This window comes from Pseudorasbora parva, chromosome 20, assembly GCF_024679245.1.
Source record: "Pseudorasbora parva isolate DD20220531a chromosome 20, ASM2467924v1, whole genome shotgun sequence".
Taxonomy (NCBI): Eukaryota; Metazoa; Chordata; class Actinopteri; order Cypriniformes; family Gobionidae; genus Pseudorasbora; species Pseudorasbora parva.
Genome location: NC_090191.1, coordinates 28,152,959 through 28,173,440, shown reverse-complemented (window position 1 = coordinate 28,173,440; position 20,482 = coordinate 28,152,959). Strand labels below are relative to the sequence as shown.

Here is a 20,482-nt window from a genome sequence, read left to right as displayed (position 1 = left end):
TTAAATGTTCTAAGTAATGTCATAGCCTATTATTGACTGAATGATCCCCCTTTCCTAAATCGGAGTAAAATTAGTGTATTGTATTTATTTAATTTATTTAGTTAGTTTGTTATTGTATATATATACTTTACATAAGTGTAGGCCTGTGTGTGTATATATGCATATGTATACTATTTTGCAATGATCTTGTGAAAATTACTGGCCCCATGGGAAATAGTTGGTGTTGAGAGATGGTGATTTTTATAGAAATTCGAAATAAAATATTTGAGAACAAAATTAATTCAATTGTTATGAAATATTGGGATTAAATAATCCTAAAATTATTTACTGTATGCTACATCTCTTAGGTTAAAGATGTTGACAATCATTATAGCCCCCTCTTCTGGTCATCGAAGACCTTCACACTGTAAAAGAGCAGTGGGGATAAATATGCAAGTTCATTCTGTATTCTTAAAAAAAAAAAAAATACTATGTTATAGGAAAAACAATGCATATGGTAATAAATCCCAAATTTGTTACCCGTGCGCCCTTCCTGAAATGGAATACCGGTAGATGGAATGGATTTTAAAGAAAAGAAAGCATAAGAGACAGAGAACAGTCCTCCATACCGACAGAGGGCAGCGGTTTAGCAAACATCCGGATTTGACGTCAGGCACGCGGCAAAAACAAAAATGACGTACGCGCGGCTTTTCACCAAAGAGTAATTTAATTTTTGAACACTTTTAATGACCCAAATGCTATAGTTTTCAAATATTCAGAAGTAAGAGGATATTTTTATTTAGCAACCGTTGATTATTCGCATACAAAAGGTGAGCATTTTGATGTTTATTATCGCTACAGTGTTGTGAAGCTTTTACTAATGTTTAAACGGTTTAAAGGAAATGTAACTTAACGTTACAGTTTAACAGTGATTCTGAGTTATGACAAACTCCAGATGTAAGGTAATGATACTGATCTATTAATGTGCATGTAATTAGCTACAAATCTTCTGTTTACACTTCACCTTGATTCATATTATGTAACTTTTTTTAGTCTGTGACAGTACAGTAACGTTACCATAATGAAGCCAAGCTTTGCTAATCAAAGATACAATAATTTAAAATGATATAATAAATTTAAATCTATTCTTGATACTTTTTGTAGATGGCATTTATTTAATATTTTGAATGATAAAAATGTGCTGTAATGCCCGTTGAAACGATGATTTGCATGGTATTTTGGAAGTACATGGCCATGGATTCTGCAGAGACGAGATATGCCCATCTGCTGCAACCCCTGCGGGACCTCACCAAGAACTGGGACATTGACCTGGCCAGCCAGCTCGGAGAGTATCTTGAGGAGGTGAGAAAACACACTGAGATCAAGCACCACCTTAAGGATTGAAATGCACCTTTTCTATCACAGAGTCTCATATTGTTGCTGTTGTTGACAGCTGGACCAGATGACCATTTCATTTGATGGTGGGAAAACCATGATGAACTTTGCAGAGGCTGCACTTTTAATTCAAGGATCAACGTGCATCTATGGCAGAAAGGTAAATGATGTTTTGTGTGTACATTACTGTGATTAATTCGCTAAAATATAGGTTTACTGATTTTCAATAAAATAAGTATAATTAAACAAGACATCTATCTTTAATTTAGTCAAATATTTAACATTATATTATTACATTTTTTTTAAAAATATGAATATTTTTCTTACACAAACCTAACGATTTGCTTCAGAAGGCGTTTATTATCCCCCTGAGCTGTATGGATTACTTTTAAAATGGATGGATGCACTTTTTTGGGCTTCAAATTTTGGGCTGCCATTCACTGCCATTATAAAGCTTGGATTAGCCAGGACATGTGATTTTTGTTTAAAATATAACTCTGATTGTATTTTTTTTTTTTTGAAAGAAGAATGCTATATACACCTTGGATGGCTTGAGGATAAATAAATCAAGGGGTCATTTTTGGGTGAACTATCCCTTTAATAGTGCAAGAAAAATGTTTTTGTATTATCACTAGATTTTTTTATTTTAATTTTAGCAAACGTTGTATGTGTATCAGAAAGATTTAAGGGTAACACTTTTATAATGGTTCTGTTTGTTAATTGTATTTATTTGATCGAATTACCCTTTATTCTTTAAGTGGGCACAACTATATTCTGAATGTTTAGGTGGAGCTCCTTCACACTCTGGTGTTTCAAACATTGGACTACATCTCTAACAAAAACAAGAAGTAGGTGTTATTTTCTTCTTTGACCTTACATTTATTCTGTTTAATTGGTTTGTGACATGCTATTTGTGTTTATCTCAACAGACGTGATAAACAAGGTTCATCAGATGGTAACCAAGAAAAAGCCCCTTCAGGCAATGAAGGCGATGATTGTGAGGTGTGTAAATGAGCATAAACACTTGTTATCTTAAAAAAATAATAACTTTTATAAATCTGTGAGTAAATTATTATTTTTTTATGCAGTTTGATGAGATTGAACAGGATGACAATGTCAACTCTCAGAATATAACAATGAAAGATCCAACAGAGGTGAGTTTGTTTCTACAATTTATAGTGTAAACTTTAAATATGAGATATGATTTTGATATTACTAACTTTGTAAATGCTCTGCAGATTAAGGGCCAGATTTACTAACAGCTTTCACCAATGCAAAACCTCTTTTGGCATTAAAAAAAACTACTATTAGGATTTACTAAAGACACACAGTGAAAAATTAGCACTGAACAGGCTATTTTTGCGGCTAAGGTTAATTGCATATGAATTTGTGTAAGTTTCTAGTCTGACGTCTTCATAGTCTAGTCTGAGTCTGATACCTCAACTGGATAGACCTACAACCAGAGCGACGAAGCGACAACGTTAGTTGTCAAATGTCAACAGAACTCAACTACACTGTGTTGCCATGTCTGCTGTTTTCCCACGGGTTGTTTTCCATGTCCACGGGTTGAAGCAACCTCAATTGTGATATAGACCCAGGAATGCGAATTTTAACAGGCAACCTTGCCAAAATAACACATATTTCCCCCCACCAAATGCCTTTTTTTTTTTTTTTTCGGAGAACCCGAATGCATCCGTGTTCTTTAATTTGTTATCAGTAGATCACGCGCAGAACTTTCCACTTCCATTTGCTCTTTTATGGATTTGTGCTCTCGTGCTAATTTGCACTGTTTAGTAAATCTGGCCCATAGTTGTTGTTTTGCTTAACTTCCATAGCAATTGGGATGCTTCGGTGCCCTGGTTTTTCTGGGTCTAATTTTTCCTTATTCTTTAGCCAGTGAAGATTATCCGTCTTCCTCCTGAATCTCTCATTCCTGTCGAATCACATGAGAAACAGAAATACCCCCTTCTCAGGTAAAGACACTCTGACCCACACAAACAAAACAAAAAGTTTGCACTTCTATAATATGATTAGTTGTACAGCCTAAAAGTACCAATTCATTACTCTTGCTCTTCAGGAGAAAGAGCCAGAGTCTGGCTCAGTTGCAGGAAATTATGTTCATACCAAAATGTTTGTTAATTATTTTCCTTTAGTCTTAAAGGGGAGCTTCTTGGCAGCTGTAAGGATTTTCGCATTAATAATTTCACCATGGATGAAGCGGGATTAATGCGCCTGGGCTCTTCCCATGCTCACTTCCTCAAGGAGGTTGCAGAAATCCAGCACAACTTATCTGTACATGCACCTGTGCCCTTAGAGAAAGGTGAGGACACAGACTTCTTGTGTATGCCATCCTTACCAATGTTTTGCTTTATGTATCACAAATGTTAAAATATTAAGTAGCACAACTTCTGTCAACATTAAAAATATTAAGAACTCCTGAGCAGCAAATCAGTTTATTAGAATGATTTCTGAAGTTTTATGTGACACTGAAGACTGGAGTAATGATGCTGAAATTTTTGCTTTGCTATCACAGGAATTAATTACATTTGAAAATATATTAAATTAAAAAACAGTTATTTTAATTGTAATAATAATAATACACCAATCATGCTTAACATCATGACAACTAACAGGTGAAGTGAATAAAACTGATTATTTCTTCATCACAGCACCTGTTTGTGGATGGGATATATTAGGCAGCAAGTGAACGTTTTTTTCCTCAAAGTTGATGTGTTAGATGCAGGAAAAACAGGCATGGGAAAAGATTTGAGTGAGTGATGCAAATTGTGATGGCTAGACGACTGGGTCAGAGCATCTCCAACACTGCAGCTCTTGTGGGGTGTTCCTGGTCTGCAGTGGTCCAGGGATGGAATAGTGGTGAACCGGCAACAGGGTCATCGTTGTGTCCAAGACTCATTGATGCACGTGGGGAGTGAAGGCTGGCCTGTTTGGGCCGATCAAACAGACGACCTTCTGTAACTAAAACTGCTCAAGAAGTTGAGCTGATTTGCTTTGTAGTTAATTTTAGTTTGTTGCGTATGGGGCCGCCTAGCCACAGATCAGTCAAGGTGCCTATGCAGGAATGGTCTGAGGAGCACAACAACAACGAGTTTGAGGTGTTGACTTGGCATCAAAATCCCCCAGATCTCAATCCAATCTCATCCAATCTGTAGGATGTGCTGAACAAACAATTCTGATCCATGGAGGCCCTACCTCGCAACTTACAGGACTTAAAAAATCTGCTGCTAACACTTGGTGCCAGATACTACAGCACATCTTCAGGGGTGTAGTGGATTTCATGCCTCGACGGGTCAGGGTTGTTTTGGCAGCAAAAGGGGGACCAACACAATATCTGATTAGTGTATTTCATAATATTGCTGGATTTACTTTATTTAATATCAGCATTGGGTGGGTGAGCATAAGAGACTTCTTTCAAAAACATATTTAAAAATCTTCCTGACCCCAAAGTTTTAAATGATAGTGCACCTAAACCTTATTACTATATCAAGACTAACACATTTTCCACTTTGGTCTATTTTTTAAATCTAATTATTGGCATCTGTTGTTTAGAAGGTATTGCTGAGGTGAATGGTGGTTACATTGAAGAAGAAGAAGAAGATGGTGGTGCTGAGGTTCTTCCTCCACTGGAAGATCATGGGATGGAGGTGGAGTCTGAGGAGTGGGTGGAAAGGCATCGGGTACCCCAACACTTTGTGACTGATCATTGACATTAGTTATGTTTGGCATTCAGGAAAAGGTCTGTTCAATGTACTTCAATGTAGTTTTCCCCTTTTATTTGTTCTAGGGCTCCAGTGAGAGGAGGATGCTGAGACCGAGACCTGAAGTAAAGCCAATTTCAGAGGAAGCTAAGCAGCCTAAGGTATAGAGTGATATACAATAGTGATATACACTGACATACAATGACACACACTTACACTTAATCAAGTAAACATATTCACATGTAGTGCCCTTTAAATTATCCTTTCATGATGTCGCATAATCATAGCCTCACAAAACAATTACATGTCCATATTCTAGGAAGGTGTGGACCCTTGGAAATGGCATGACTCATATGCTGTGTTTGGGGAGGACAAACCTCTTAAAATAGGTGTGTGCTCAATCTGGTGTCCCTCAGGATAGGTGTATTGACTCATCTTAAAATAACTCAATTGATTATTCTTTTTCAATATGACTTCTTGCTGTTGTAGTTTTATTTTCTTCTCTGCTCTTTAGGCAAGTGTTATAAAGTGCCAGCAGGTCTTGAAGATTCTGGAAAAAGGAAGAGGAAGGGTCCTTCAAAACTGCAGGACTTTGGCAGCTGGTACTCTAAAGCCTGTAAGTTATTTTTTATCAGGCTTTTGAGAAGCAATGGACTACATATTTTTCTTCTGAATCTGAGAGAATTTATTTTATTTTACAGTCGAGACTGCGGATCGCAAGCTTAAGAATGGGCCTACTTATCCTGGTAATAATCTTTATAATAATCAGGTGTTGTACTTTATAAATATATTTTATATATTGCTGTAATACATAAGAAATTTGTTTTTCTGATTGAAGACCTTAATTACATCTTTGTGAGTAAAATGGCTCAGCATCTGAAAGTACAGAAGCAGATTCTTAGGAAAAGGGTAAGTACAATTTTGCGTTTGAGACTGCGTAAAGTTGATTTAAAAAATGTTTTGGGTCAGTAATATTTTTTTTATTAATAATTTTATAAAGGATGCATTAAATTGATAAATGTGACAGTAAAGACATTTATAAAGTCACAAAATATTTATATTTCAAATAAAGGCTATTTTTTTTTTAAAGGTTTTATTTTTAATCAAAAAATCCCGAAGAAAATATTTTCTGCAAAAAATATTAACCAGTACAGCTGTTTTCAACATGGATACAAATAAGAACACCAAATCAGCATTTTAGATTGAATTAATGAAGGGTCATTTGACACTAGAGTAATGTTTGCTAAAAAATCAACTTTGCCATCATAGAAATAAATAACACCTTAAAATATATTAGAATAGAAAATGGTTAATTGTAATAATATTTCACAATATTACTGTTTGTTTGTACTGTATTTTATACACCAAATACATGTCATGTAACCCAAGGTACTTTCTATTTAGGGTGTTTTCGTCTCTGATGAAGAGTTAAAGAAAACTTACTTGGAACCAGAAAATCTTGAGGAGCAGTTTGAGGTGGCCCGGCACCCAGATATAGATGGTGCGAGACACTAAAATACATGCATTCAAAATCTTCCAACCCATTATTTATATTCTGCTTCACTGTTAATTAATTGCAGTGTCACAGAACTATTATTTAAAATAGGGCAAATGTATTCCTTCAATTTCATTCAGGTGAGGACTTTTCAGATCAGGAACATGACAACTTGGCTGATGAACTTGAACCTGGGGAGCACCTTGGAGAACAGGAGCAAATTTTCCAAGACTTGCATATGAGCCGGTTGAGTTATGAAGATCTGGTCAAGAAGAGTGTGGTATGAAAGTTTGCAACCGATTCCCATTAGAATAATGTTACATGAATTGGAGTGCTAGTATGTTCATTCTGATTTTCTTTCTATGTAGGATCTGTTTCTGGTGAACTCTCAGAAGTATGCACAGGAGACGGCGTTGTCTCGAAGAGTCAAAGAGTGGGAGGATGGAATCAGCCCTCATCTTGCTGCCCAGGTGATGTGGCATGATCTAACAGATTCTAATGTTTCCACAAATGTACATCATAAAGAATAAATATAGGGAACTCCTGGTTGCAGTTTAACTCCATTGAGAATCTAATACTTTGGTGGATTTTTGTGTACAGGAGACCTGTCCTGTGTTTGATATCCATGAGTATGGAGACAGAATTGTCCAGGCACTCTCTAGTGTGGGGGTGAAAAAATCATTTGCCTTCGTTGTCAGAGGCAAGGAGAACACAGAAGCCTGCAGATACATGCTGGCTACGCTACAGCTGGTGGGTTCACAGTATAATGACTGCTGGTACTAACCTGAGTCTGAGAGTTTAGTTATGAATAATCAGGTTGTATGTGCCATCTTGAGCTACTTTTATTTCTTTGACATTTTTGCAGGCACTTGAGTCGTTTTTGTGGAACCACACGACATGCTGGAAACTAAATATGTATACCAACTAACAATTCATTCCCACGTTTTACTAATTCGTTCCCTCATTTTATGGAACTTGTGCACACAATATAATTTGTTCCCTTGATTTACTAAATCGTGGCCACGTAGTAATAATTACATTTTTTTTTGTTACAGAGGGAATTAATTGGTTTAAACAGGCAAATACTAAAACAAGAGCACAAATGAATAAATTGTGGGAACATGTCCATAATTTAACTGAAACAAGTGAACGAAATGGTAAATTGTGTCAAGTATTAACTAATAATTGCACAAATTCTGTATACGTGGGAATAAATTCTTAATTCATGGTTATGGTATATATGTTTTTGTCTGCATGCAATGTGCAGGGCTCTGTACATCTAAGATAAAATGTCATCTTTTAAAACAAAAAAAGGCAGGTTATGACCTGACATTACTTTTCTATTCCAGGCCAATGATTATACAGTGGAGATTGACAAGAAGGAGGGACTAGAAGACAGCGTAGATACAATGGAACTCACATTACTGACTACGCAGAGGGCTCATGAACGCCTTAAAACCTACAACGCACCTTCTGCTACAGATATTCCCTGACCTTTTACTTTTGTTTATTGCTTAGCCCTTTGGCCCAAAACAGAAGTTATTTATCACAGACAACATCAAAAAGCCACACAAAGACTTTCTATGCTTTTCTATTCTAGGACTTTTTAGTCTGGTAATTCAAACATGTATACGTTATTTTTTAAACACTGAGTCCTGAGATGAAGAAATAACTGGTGTTTTGACAAAATGCAATGCAAATGGGTCCTGCTTTTCTTTTTAAGAAGCTTATGTCATATGTCTAAAATTATGATAAAAGTCTGAACAATAAAAAAATTGTCTGTTTTAATGCGCACTTCTAGAGTGGACACATCATCTCCAAGTAAAAATCATAATAAAGTAATTTCTTTGTTTGCAAGTAACATTTAGTAGCAGTGAGAAGTATGAAATCTGTTTCTGGATTGGTTTTAGTTTGGGTAAATAACATTCCTTGGATTGTGCGATTATATGTGCTGTTTTAATTGACTGCAGAACATGTGTTTAACACATTTCTCCTATCAATCTATACTATTATAGTATTTATTAATTGAATTTGCTTTTATGTTTTCAGGTTTAATTTTAGTACTTAAAATTTATTTCAGCTGCAAACGTTTCTAATTTGTAATGTTTTATTTTGATTACAAAATTAATTTTTACTTGGTACCAACACCACCACCAGATTATGCAAATAATGAACTAGGGTGTGGTTGATTATCCTTGTGAAATAGAGCTTTATTGTGCAAATTTATATTTCTCACATTAATCTGGAAATAATTTAACATAATTTTTCATGTGATTACTTATACTCTCAGCAATCTGGGTATCGTTTTTCATTCTATTGTAGTAGTCCAGGAAGAGTCCGTCTGGGTTAACTAAGTAGATGATGATTGTGTGGTCCACAATATAATCACCATCCTCATCCTTAGGACCAGCGCTGGCATAGACCCTATAATCCCGTCCTGCCTGCTTCACTTCCTCCGCAGTGCCCGTCAATCCAACCAGCCGTGGATGGAAGTCTTTTACATACTTGGCCATAGCGGCCACATCATCTCTCTCGGGGTCAACAGTGATAAAAAGTGGCTGGACAGGGGGCAGACTCGGGTCTTTATCCAGAATACACACCACATTGGTCATTTTATCCAGCTCGTCAGGGCAGATATCAGGGCAGTGGGTGAAGCCAAAGTACAAGAGCACCCAACGGCCCAAGAAGTCGCGTTTGGTCCTGCGCTGTCCTGTGTGATCCAAAAGATGAAAGTCTCCCTGTCCGACAGCCACTTTCCTCAACTGCTCCAGTCTTTGCATCTGGATCCGGTGTTGTTTCTCCTGGGCCACATACCACCAGGTACCAATAATACCACCCCCGAAAAGCAGCGTCACCAATAAACGTGTACGCAGTTTGAGCCCAGCCGATGAGCGAGAGTTTGGAGTTTTAGAGGAGCCTTGAGAGTAAAAGGCTCTTTGTTCTCTAAATAAAGGTGGTAGACGGAAGTGTGTTGGAGGAAAACATTGAGCTGATGTTCTAAAGTGGGACTGATGTGTCTTTTCGATGTCTCTACATGAGAGGGACATTGTCTTCCGTACATGATATGAAAGGTTAGTTATTTCTCTCGTTGTTGACTGCAGGAGGCTCCATGACGTCACATGCCATTTCAGTCTTCTGAGGCAGCTGAGTCTCAACATCCTCAGGACAACTGAAAAAAAGAGTGGAGTGAAGCTGAGCACTTAAGAACAAATGTGCTTGAAAAACTGATTTTAATCAAGGTTCTAAATCCTGGATATCTGACTTTATACAGACCAACATGCCTTAATTTTCAAGTGAAAAGACCTTGATTATCTGGTTTATCAGGTGTTTATTCAGGGTTTAAACTATGAAGGCAAATCTCTAGAAACAGGACTAATAACCATAGATATATATACGTATACATATCTATGATAATAACAACCCTAAACCAGAATGTATCGTAATAGATTATATGAGTGTACAAAAACACCATCACAATGTCTTTATTCACCTTAGACTGGAATGCTTAGTTATATGTGCAAGAACCAATAAATAAAAATATATAAAAACAATTTTAATCAATTTTTTTCTAATACTGTTAATGTTAGTTTATCTGGTTGTTATACTACAAACTAATAAATATACAATATAAAAATAAAGTAAAACACCGAATGATTTTAAACTCACAGAAATTCACGTATTACACAACTTACTGCATGTCAATGACAACATTATTAGCAAGCTAGCTCTGCGAGAGAAAACATCTATCTTTGGATATTAAACCAAATAAAATCTTTGGGCGGTGAAAATACAGGAATCGTGTTATAAAAGCAAAATCACAATTAAAATACGCTGAAATGTTACTAACCCTGCAAGTTACAGTCGTCTGTCCTCACTAAGCCAGATAGATACAGATTTACACGTGACACGAGCAAACGGCCTAAGCGTTGTATTTCGAGGTCGCAGATTCATTGACAGCGTAAAATGTTGATCGTGTAGAATTGCTTGGTTTAAATATTTTTTTTTGAAATAATATATACAATATTCCATATTGCTATTATATGTCACTAGATGATATTATAAAAACAATATCTGGTTATTACATATATTGGTAGATTCGTCATTAAACGTTTATCTAAAAAGCCACTAGATGGCAGAGTGTAAATGTGTAAAACTGGAAAGGTTTATTTATTTATTAGTGGTTAGAAATTTCATAGCACATGTACATTGTTTTAAATCCAACACACAAGAAAAACAAACAAAAACAGACTACATGTTTTCCTTGAGAATCTGAAAGTTATATTTCCTCTAGTTGAGGATGCGGATCGCAAGCGTAGCACAATTGAATGAACTTACTTATCCTGGTAACGTAATAGCCTACTATGAGAGTATTTTATTTGTATTTTTATTAAAATTAACTTTATTCAGCAAGAATGCATTAAAATAGTCAAAAGTGGCTATATATATATATATATATATATATATATATATATATATATATATATATATATATATATATATATATATATACTAAATAAAGCCTGGGCCATCCCAATGTACTTTTTTCAAAAGGATTCAACCTGCTAACAGTCTAAGACCAAGAAAGTATTGTAAGTTTAGTGTTTTTTCGTGTCATTACATTGTTTAAAGCATAAGAAACAAACAGATAAAATTTTTGTGGAAAAAAATATATATTTTATTTAATATGTTATGGTATGTCCTTGTATGTGGACACTAGGGATGGCTCGATACCACAATTTTGGCTTCGGTACGGTACCACAATCTAATACCGAAGTACCGATATTAAATCGATACCACAAGTCTGATATTAGCGCGGGTATATTGCACGCGAATGAGTTCAATTATGCAAGTTTTGAGTTTATAAAGTGGGAAATTACCACAAATGTTTATTAGTAAATTAATCAGCAAAGCTTATCACATCAAATCAGTCATTTAAAAACTTTCTTGTGAGAAATAATTTCAGCAAAAATCTCTCAAAATTAGCAAATTGCTTCTGGTTTCAAAAGACATCGCACTACACTAAAGCAATCTGCATAATCCGATTCAACATTTCACGCTCGTCTCAGGATGGAGAACGGAAATCATTTGAACACGCAAGAGATTTTATAGCATTTCGTAATAACAGTTACAGGAGATATGAGCTCATACGACACACACACACACACACACACACACACACACACGCCTGTATAGTCACGCTCGCACATTACACATTAAGTTTCCTTAAACAGTCAAATACACAGAATTATGTACAAATGTCCGTCTTTAATGAGTATTCTCATAAACACAGGCGGTTGTGTCTAACGCGAATGTAAATAGTGCAATAGTATGCGTGCAAATATGAGATCTAAATGTCATTGGTTGAAACGAACGCTGGAGATTGTGATATTCGATCTTAAGTTAGGCTATGTGTGTGCGTAGATCAGTGTTAAAAGAAAATAAATGTCTAAATGAGATGGTTTGAATGATTCACTAACCTGTCGATCTCTTAAGAAGTCAGGATAGTGACAGATGCTTGGCTAGGTCTGATGGTTCTTCATCAGTTTATAAGCAAAGTCATTACAAATGTCACTTCTACTCCTCTCTTTATTAATTCGTTTTGGGCATCTTGAGTGAGATTCGACTGCTTTATCCATTTTGTCCGTCTATGTTGTTGTCACATTTGCCGGTTGTTTCGGGTCAGTTTGTGTAGAGCGCTGCCATCTAGCGGTGAACTTCGGAACAGCAGCATATACCGAAATGTGCCAAATCATGATATCGTACCGTTTAAAATAAAATATATACCGGTATTTTTCCAGTACCGGTATACCGCGCATCCCTAGTGGACACCGGGACTCGGTTGTTTTAAAAAAAAAAAAAACATGAAATTACAATATGGATTTGTTTTTCATTCACCTTTCAATTTTCAGATTTCAGGTGTGTAAACAAAATGTGTTTAATGATTATTCTCAACTGTGTTATGAAAAATATAACGGAATTAATTGATATACTATACTCGTCCAAAACGAGTAAAACTGTCAACAGCAAGTCTTGACTGGTAGCCTACCCAAAACTCTATTAACAGTCTTCTATCAGACTGAGAGTTTCACTGAGAAACCCAGGGAAGAACAGAAGCAACAGATGGGGTAACAATGATAAAAACATCAGTTTATTCAATAATCTTAGTTGTATATGTTTCAATGCAAAATCCAAATTATTGAATTCAGGTTCCATGGGCTGTATTCATCACTTCCATGGCCACACAGGTGTATAAAATAGGCATGCAGATGCTTCTACAAACATTTGTGAAAAAATGTGTCGCTCTCAGGAGCTCAGTGAATTTAAGAGTGGTACCGTGATAGGTTGCCACCTGTGCAATAAGTCCATTCGTGAAATTTCCTCACTACTAAATATTCCATGGTCAACTGTTGGTATTATAACACAGTGTAAGCAATTGGGAACCACAGCAACCCAGCCGCAAAGTGGTAGACCATAAAAATCTCCGAACGGGGTCAGCACATGCTGAGGCAAACAGTGTGCAGAAGTGCAGAAGTCGCCAACTTTCTGCAGTTAATATCTACACTGTAAAAAATTATTTCGAAAAAAAGCTGCCTGGTTGCCTTAAAATTTTGAGTTCATTGAAATTAAAATTTTTAGTTAATACAATTAACCTTTTTTGAGATTCGACAACTTTTATTAAGATTATAAAAAGATTTTGTAAGCAAATTGGGCAATTGTTTGTGTTTTATTTCTGATGACACAGTGAAACATGCCAAATAGTGCTATTTTCATGATTTATCAAATTTTTCATGTGGTTCAGATGCAATAATATTTTGATTTTCTATTTATTAAACTAATTTCCTTCATTGTATCAACTCAAATTTTTAATTCCAATAAACTCAAAATTTTAAGGCAACCAGGTTACTTACTTTTTTAAGTTAAACCAACAAAACAAAACATTTTTTTTACAGTGTACAGAACTCCAAACTTCATGTGGCCTTCAGATTAGCTCAAGAACCGTGCATAGAGAGCTTCATGGAATGGGTTTCCATGGCCGAGCAGCTGCATCCAAGCCTTACATCACCAAGTGCAATGTAAAGCTTTGAATGCAGTGGTGTAAAGCATGCCGGCACTAGATTCTAGAGCATTGGAGACATGTTCTCTGGAGTGATGAATCACGCTTCTCTGTCTGGCAATCCTATGGACAAGTCTGGGTTTGGCGGTTGCCAGGAGAACGGTACTTGCCTGACTGCATTGTGCCAAGTGTAAAGTTTGTTGTAGGGGAGTGATTATGGTGGAAGTTGTTTTTCAGGGGTTGGGCTTAATGCTTCAACATACCAAGACATTTTGTACAATTTCATGCTCCCAGCTTTGGGGATGGCCCCTTGACCTCACAAATGCGCTTAGAAGAATTATCAAAAATTCCCAAAAACACACCCTTGTGGAAAACCTTCCCAGAAGAGTTGATGCTGTTATAGCTGCAAAGAGAGGGTGTGGGTCAGACTTCATATTAACCTTAATGATTAAGAATGGGATGCCATTACAGTTAATGTGCATGTAAAGGCAGGAGTCCCAAAACTTTTGGCAATATAGTGTACATCTAAATGTTGCTAACACTGCGTTAGCATTCCTCACTACAAGATATAAACTTAAGCTCTTCCTTTTTGTTTTTAGCATCCAATATGCTGCATTACAACCATCTGCTGTTGTCTTCTCCTTTAAACAAATTTTAAAATGTAATCAAATTTAAACACATATTTTCTTCCTTCGTTATTATTTCCAAATTCTACTATACTCTTTTACATTAGCCTGCTGTATTTCTTGTAGCTGGTGCTTCATCAAACTTGAGCTACACTGAAACCAATATTTTGTACATTTCATGATGAGTTTATTTTTTTATACAAAAGCCCTCAAAGTGATTAAAAAGAATAATGCATTAAATCTGTTTTCCATTATAGAAGAATATGATTTACAAGAAAAACCCCAGCTCTTTTTTTTTCTATTATGATTTTTTTCTGATGTATTTGTACATTTTTCCTGCATCAGTTCTGTATATTCTAATGCAAAGATGTACTGACATTGCCATGATGTTTGTAAAAATTGAGCTTTACATGTGACGTACATTGTACAACGTGCAAGCAGGGTTGATCGTGTAGAATTACCGTATGTAATTTGAAATAATATATAAATATTAATGTTACAAACAGTTAATTTGTCATTAAAAGTTTTCACAAAAAGCCACTAGATTGCAGTTTGATAAATAGTTGAGCGCTAATGTGTAGGTTTATTAATTTACTATGGTTTAGAAATTGTACAAAGAAATTATACAAAGCTTTACATCCAACACAGAAGGAAAGCAAATAAAATTAATCCAGAAGTGTTCCTGTTCATCATAGAAGTGTTTGTTTTTTCATCATAAAAGATGCGTGTTAATGCTGGTCATCCTTGACGTCACATGCCATTTCAATCTTCTGAGGCAGCTGAGTCTCAACATCCTCAGAACAACTGATAAAGACAAATAAGAAAAAGAGTTGAGTGAGCAGCACTGTATTTAAGTCCTATAAGTTTGGAATTCTATAATGAACAAATGTGCTTAAAAAACTATGATTTTAAACAAGGTTCTGAATGCTGGAGATCTGCCTTCATATTACAGATCAACATGGTCAATCTTCAGAAACAGGACTATAACACCTCTATACCATTATGTATCAGGAAAGAAGAGTGTACAAAACTAATGTATCTATGTGCAAGAACCAATAAATAAACAAATATTAACAAATACATAAGTATACCTATATAATGTTGGTCCTTCACATGCTGTCAAACCAGATATTTCAAGTCCTGACGGTTGCGAGGAGGAGGCGCCGCGGATCGACCTACTCAGCCCCATACGCAGCAGAGTGCGATGCACTGTGTATTGAGAAACATCTTTCACATTCCCATCATTAAAATGGTGTGTGACTTGTGCCACAGTATTCTTTCTGATGCCTCGGACCAGATGGATTAGCCTTAGTTGCCCCCGTCCATCGATGAGCCTCGGTCGCCCAACACCCTGTCGTCGGTTTGTTGGTTGTCCCTCCTCACACCACTGCTGGTATATTTTCACCACTGCTGCCCGGGAGCAGCCCACAAGCTTAGCTGTTTCAGAAATACTCCTACCCAGCTGCCTTGCCATAACAATTTGGCCCTTGTCAAAGTCCCTCAGATCTTTATTCTTGCCCATTTCTCCTGCATCCAACACGATGATTATATTAGCAATGACAAGCAAGGTGCGATTGTTTTTAACCGATAAGTTATCTTGGACGGTGCAAATACAGGACTCGCGTTATATAAGCACAATCACACTAAAAATACGTTTAAATGTTACTAACGCTACGTTGACGTTCCGTACAAGATATAAACTTGAGCTCTTCCTCTTTGTGTTTTACGGCAGTTTTTCTTCCTTCTTTTTTTGATTCGCGGTTGATAAACAGCTTTGGGTTGCATTACCGCCACCCACTGATCTGGAGAGTGGACTAATGCGCATTAACTTTTTACAGTCTCAACCTTTACGTTCTAAGGTCTCAGCAACCAACTGATAGGTTTTATATATATATATATATATATATATATATATATATATATATATATATATATATATATATATATGATATCTTGCTCTCCATTCTCTCAGTGCATTAATTAAAACTTCTCTCTGAATCATCATTCTGGCAATTTAATAAAACATGGTCCACAGTTTCTTCCTCTCCACAATATTCACACTTTCCATTAGCTTCGGACTTCCAATTAACATGTCTTCCCACTCTTTAAAGCCCATTTTGCTGTTTTATCTTGCCTTTCCATTCCCATCTACTTCAAATTCATTCCGCACTCAACATTTGTAAATAACCGTAATAATTTCATCTGATGTATGAATTAAAGATTTTATAATTTCCCCCATGTTCATCTCTCATCAATTCAAAGAGGCTAAGATATTTCTCCGGCTGTTGCAATAATCAAGGAGCTATAGCATATAGAGAACTACAGTTGGAGAGTAACTCCTATCCAGTATATCCATTTAACTTGCCTTCTTTCTAACAACCCAAAAAAAGCTTTTTGTTTGCCTTTTTCCATGGCTCAATACCACTTATTGCAGGATGGTTATTATGTCCTTGTAAATTCACCCAATATGTTGTCTTGATTTGCTGTCTCTTTAAATCCAGTGGCATTTCCCCCAACCTTTCTACCTACAACGCTGACACCGATGTTGTTTAAAAGCCCCACTACATGTTCTTAATGCTTGTACTTGTATTACATTCAATTTCTCAACAAGATTTTAGAAGCTGACGCATATACCAAACACCCATAATCCATAACTGATCTTATTAAACCTATATACAGTATAGATTTCAACGCAGACCTCTGTTCCCACCAAACACCTCATCACATTCAAAAACTTTTTACACGTATTTACAATACTAACATCATCCCTATCTTCCCAGTAATTCCTTATTTCCTTCACTTGTTTTTTTATCTATCCTTTTCCCCCTCTTCTAGCCTACCATTTTTTCAGAACTATTGACCTCAATTAAAACGCGAACATGTCTGCTTTCTCTATATCTTTGCTAGCCAACTAGCTTCATCAAACTAATGTTTTGTTTATTTCATGATGAGCTTATTTCTTATACAAACACCCTCAGTGATGAAAAAGAAGTCCTTTTTTCACATTATAGAAGAATATGATTTTTTTTAAACAACCAAAAACCACCTTTTTTTTAATTACTATTATTATGATTTTTCCTGGTGTATTTGTATTTCTTTCATGCATCTGTTCTGTATAATACAAAGATGCAACGATATTGCCATGTTGTTTGTACATATATTAAATTACAGCATAAAATGTTGATCATGTAGAATTACTGCATGTGATTTGAAATATTATTATTGTTATTAAGCATAAATGTTACATACACATTAGTAGAGATATGTTATTGGAAGTGTTGCCAAAAGGCCACTAGATGGCAGGTTGATGGTTGAGTGGAAATGTGTAGATTTATTAATTTATTATGGTTTAGAAATTGTATCGCATATACAAAAGTTTTACATCCAGCACAGAAGGAAAGCAAACAAAATTGCTCCAGAATATGCATGTTAATGCTGTTCATCCATGCCATTTGAGTCCTTTGAGGCAGCAACATCCTCAGAACAACTGATGGAGACAATGAAAAAAAAAAGAGTGGAGTGAGCTGGGCACTTAAGAACAAATGTGCTGAACAAGGTTCTGAATCCTGGCCTTCTATCTGTGCAAGAACCAATAAATACATAGCTATACCTCTCTTTTGTTGGTCCTTCCTGTAGGTCTCCTTGTCGCTCCTCGCACCACTGTTGGTATATTTTCACCACTTCTGCCTGGGAGCAGTCCACAAGCTTCGCCGTTTCAGTAATACTCGTACCTAGTCGTCTTGCCATAACAATTCGGCCCTTGTCGAAGTCGCTCAGATCTTTATTTTCGCCCATTTCTCCTGCATCCAAAACGTTGAGTATATTAGCAATGACAAGCAATTTGTTTTGTTTTTTTTAACCTCTAACTATCTTGGTTGGTGCAGGATTCGAATTATATAAGCCAAATCACCCTTAAATAAGTTTAAATGTTACTAACCCTGCGTTGACTTCTTCTTCTTCTTTTTTTTCTTGTTATGTTCATTGGCAATAAGCAAATCAGCATCCTGCGTTGACATCCCTCACTACAAGATATTACTTGAGCTCTTCCTCTGTGTTTACGGTAGTTCTTCTTATTTTGAGATTGTATTGATGGTTGACAAACAACAAAACGGTGTGTTACCGCCACCTACTGGTATGGAGGGTGGATCAAAATTACATTATCCTATCCCACAAATGACTTTAAAATAGAATTTTTGAAATTTGACATTCATTTCCGAAGTTATTTTGTAAAATATCTCCTATAAACTGCATTTTTATTTTTGCTAGGGATTTTGTAGCTATTCAAATTATTCTTTCAGTATTTCAGATATCCCACTGTCTTCTCTTGCTAAAAAAAATCATACGTTCCCATATTATGTTTACCTATTTTATAAAGTGTACTGTTTAGTCTCTTGTCCAAATCTCAGCCTTGATATTATTATCTCACCTCTCCTGTTTTTACTCCCTGCATTTCTCATCTCTCCCACTTTCCTTTGAATCCTGAAAAACAACCAACATTTCTTCTCCTGATCCCATTGTGTTTGCCACTTTTCCTTCAACCTTTTTTAAACAATACTCTCGATTTCATTCTGATTCAGTGTAACAGATAAATTTGGTCTTTGTTTGTAATGGCTTCCTTTGTGGCTTTCCTTGCGGTAACCCATAAAAATACCACGGTAAGTCCCATCATTTGAATCCTATATAATGTTTGCTGTATTTCTATTAAAATGTCTGGTCTGCTTTCCTAATGTGCTGACTGTATTGTACGCTATATGATGAACTTGAATCTGTAAAAATGAATGATTTCAAAGCCAAAGGTCTTTTCTCCTGTACCCCCTGCATTGCTTATAACAGAGCAATAATTTCCCCTGTACAAAACTGATAACTCATCACTGCTCATCAATGGAATTATGGTACAATGAATGATACTCTTATTTTATTGTCTAAACTCTTTGATACATCTGTGCAAATCTCAACATAGATTTAGTACTGAATAATATGTCTGCACATTATATGAATTATCCTTGTTTTTCTATTCTAACAATGTAAAATCTCCTGTAGCATCTGTTAATAGTTTCACCGTAAGTTGGCATCCAAAATGTTGCCATCTGCTTTTTCTTCTTCTTTTGGTTTTATGATAGGTGGGTATGATGGTACATAGGTGCAGACCACCACCTACTGTGATGGAGTGTGAAGAGAATGAACTACGCCACTACACTGTAATACTACTGGAACACCATTCCAAACTATTGAATTCAGGTGTTCCAATCACTTTCATGGCCAGCCACAGGTATATAAAATCAAATACCTAGATATGCAGACTGCCTTATCTAGGTATACATTTGTATACAAACATTTGTGAAGGAATGGATCTTTTTTAGTGTATTCAAGAATGGTACCATGATAAATTGCCACTTGTCCATTTGTGAAATTTCCTCACTAATAAATATTCCATGGTCAACTGTTAGTGGTATTATAACACAGTGGAAGACTGTACACAACTCACCCACAACGTAGTAGGCCACGTAAATCCCAGAGCAGGGGTCAGCACATGCTGAGGCTAACAGTGCGCAGAAGTCACAAACTTTCAGCAGTCAATAGCTACAGACCTCCAAACTTTGTGTGGCATTCAGATTAGCTCAAGAACAGTGCTTAAAGAGCTTCATGGAATGGGTTTCCATGGCCAAGCCTTGCATCACCATGTCATGTGCAATGTAAAAGTGTTCTCTGGAGTGACAAATCATACTTTAAAGAAATGCTGCAAAACTCTCAGGGCGGGATTATGAACAACATACAGTATATATCCTTTAATGATTGTTTGCCTGCACCTCTCATTAAGTTTAGTACTTTACTGCATTAAAAAAAATCTGTATGGTCTTTCCAGATTAATTTATCAAACCACATTCCCAGATACTTCAATTTAGACACTTTTTATAACGAAACTACATTATAATTTAAGATGGTTGCTCTATTTAATGTTATTCTTTGTAAATATCAGATCAAATCTTTTGTAAATTTTACATGTTTTGTATGACCATTTAACCCCATTTTTAAGACCATTTTTCAACATTGCCTTATTATTTTTACTGTCTTTAGAATCAAATAAATGCAGTGTTTGTGAGCATTACAGAGTCTGAAAAACTTTGTGTATTTTGTACATTTAGTTATATATTTAAGTATTTTTCTTTGTGTAGATAGTGAAGAGTCCATCCTTGTTAGAAAATCTGCACGCTCC

The 20,482-nt window shown here is 35.9% G+C and overlaps 2 protein-coding genes across 4 annotated transcripts; one reads left to right on the top strand and one right to left on the bottom strand.

The window, feature by feature from the left end:
- Positions 1-626: 626 nt before the first annotated feature.
- On the top strand, positions 627-8,373 carry ncaph2 (non-SMC condensin II complex, subunit H2). Of its 2 annotated transcripts, none has more exons than XM_067427218.1 (19): positions 627-809; positions 1,225-1,341; positions 1,433-1,534; positions 2,161-2,222; positions 2,304-2,376; positions 2,463-2,528; positions 3,268-3,347; positions 3,528-3,694; positions 4,948-5,072; positions 5,180-5,254; positions 5,413-5,482; positions 5,608-5,709; positions 5,795-5,839; positions 5,932-6,002; positions 6,498-6,594; positions 6,729-6,868; positions 6,957-7,058; positions 7,189-7,338; positions 7,938-8,373. In XM_067427218.1, the coding sequence occupies exons 2-19, from the start codon at positions 1,228-1,230 to the stop codon at positions 8,079-8,081; spliced, it is 1,785 nt and encodes a 594-aa protein (XP_067283319.1). In that variant the 5' UTR covers positions 627-809; positions 1,225-1,227; the 3' UTR covers positions 8,082-8,373. The 2 variants fall into 2 exon arrangements, with proteins under 2 accessions (XP_067283319.1, XP_067283318.1); XM_067427217.1 differs by having other exon boundaries at positions 4,945-5,072; positions 7,938-8,371.
- A 386-nt stretch (positions 8,374-8,759) lies between these two features.
- Positions 8,760-10,550, bottom strand: sco2 (synthesis of cytochrome C oxidase 2). Of its 2 annotated transcripts, none has more exons than XM_067427331.1 (2): positions 10,281-10,423; positions 8,760-9,757 (listed from the first exon to the last, which is right to left on the bottom strand). In XM_067427331.1, exons 1-2 carry the CDS (start codon positions 10,297-10,299, stop codon positions 8,826-8,828), a joined length of 951 nt encoding a protein of 316 aa, XP_067283432.1. In that variant the 5' UTR covers positions 10,300-10,423; the 3' UTR covers positions 8,760-8,825. The 2 variants fall into 2 exon arrangements, with proteins under 2 accessions (XP_067283432.1, XP_067283433.1); XM_067427332.1 differs by lacking the exon at positions 10,281-10,423 and adding an exon at positions 10,436-10,550 and having other exon boundaries at positions 8,761-9,757.
- Between the last annotated feature and the right edge of the window lie 9,932 nt (positions 10,551-20,482).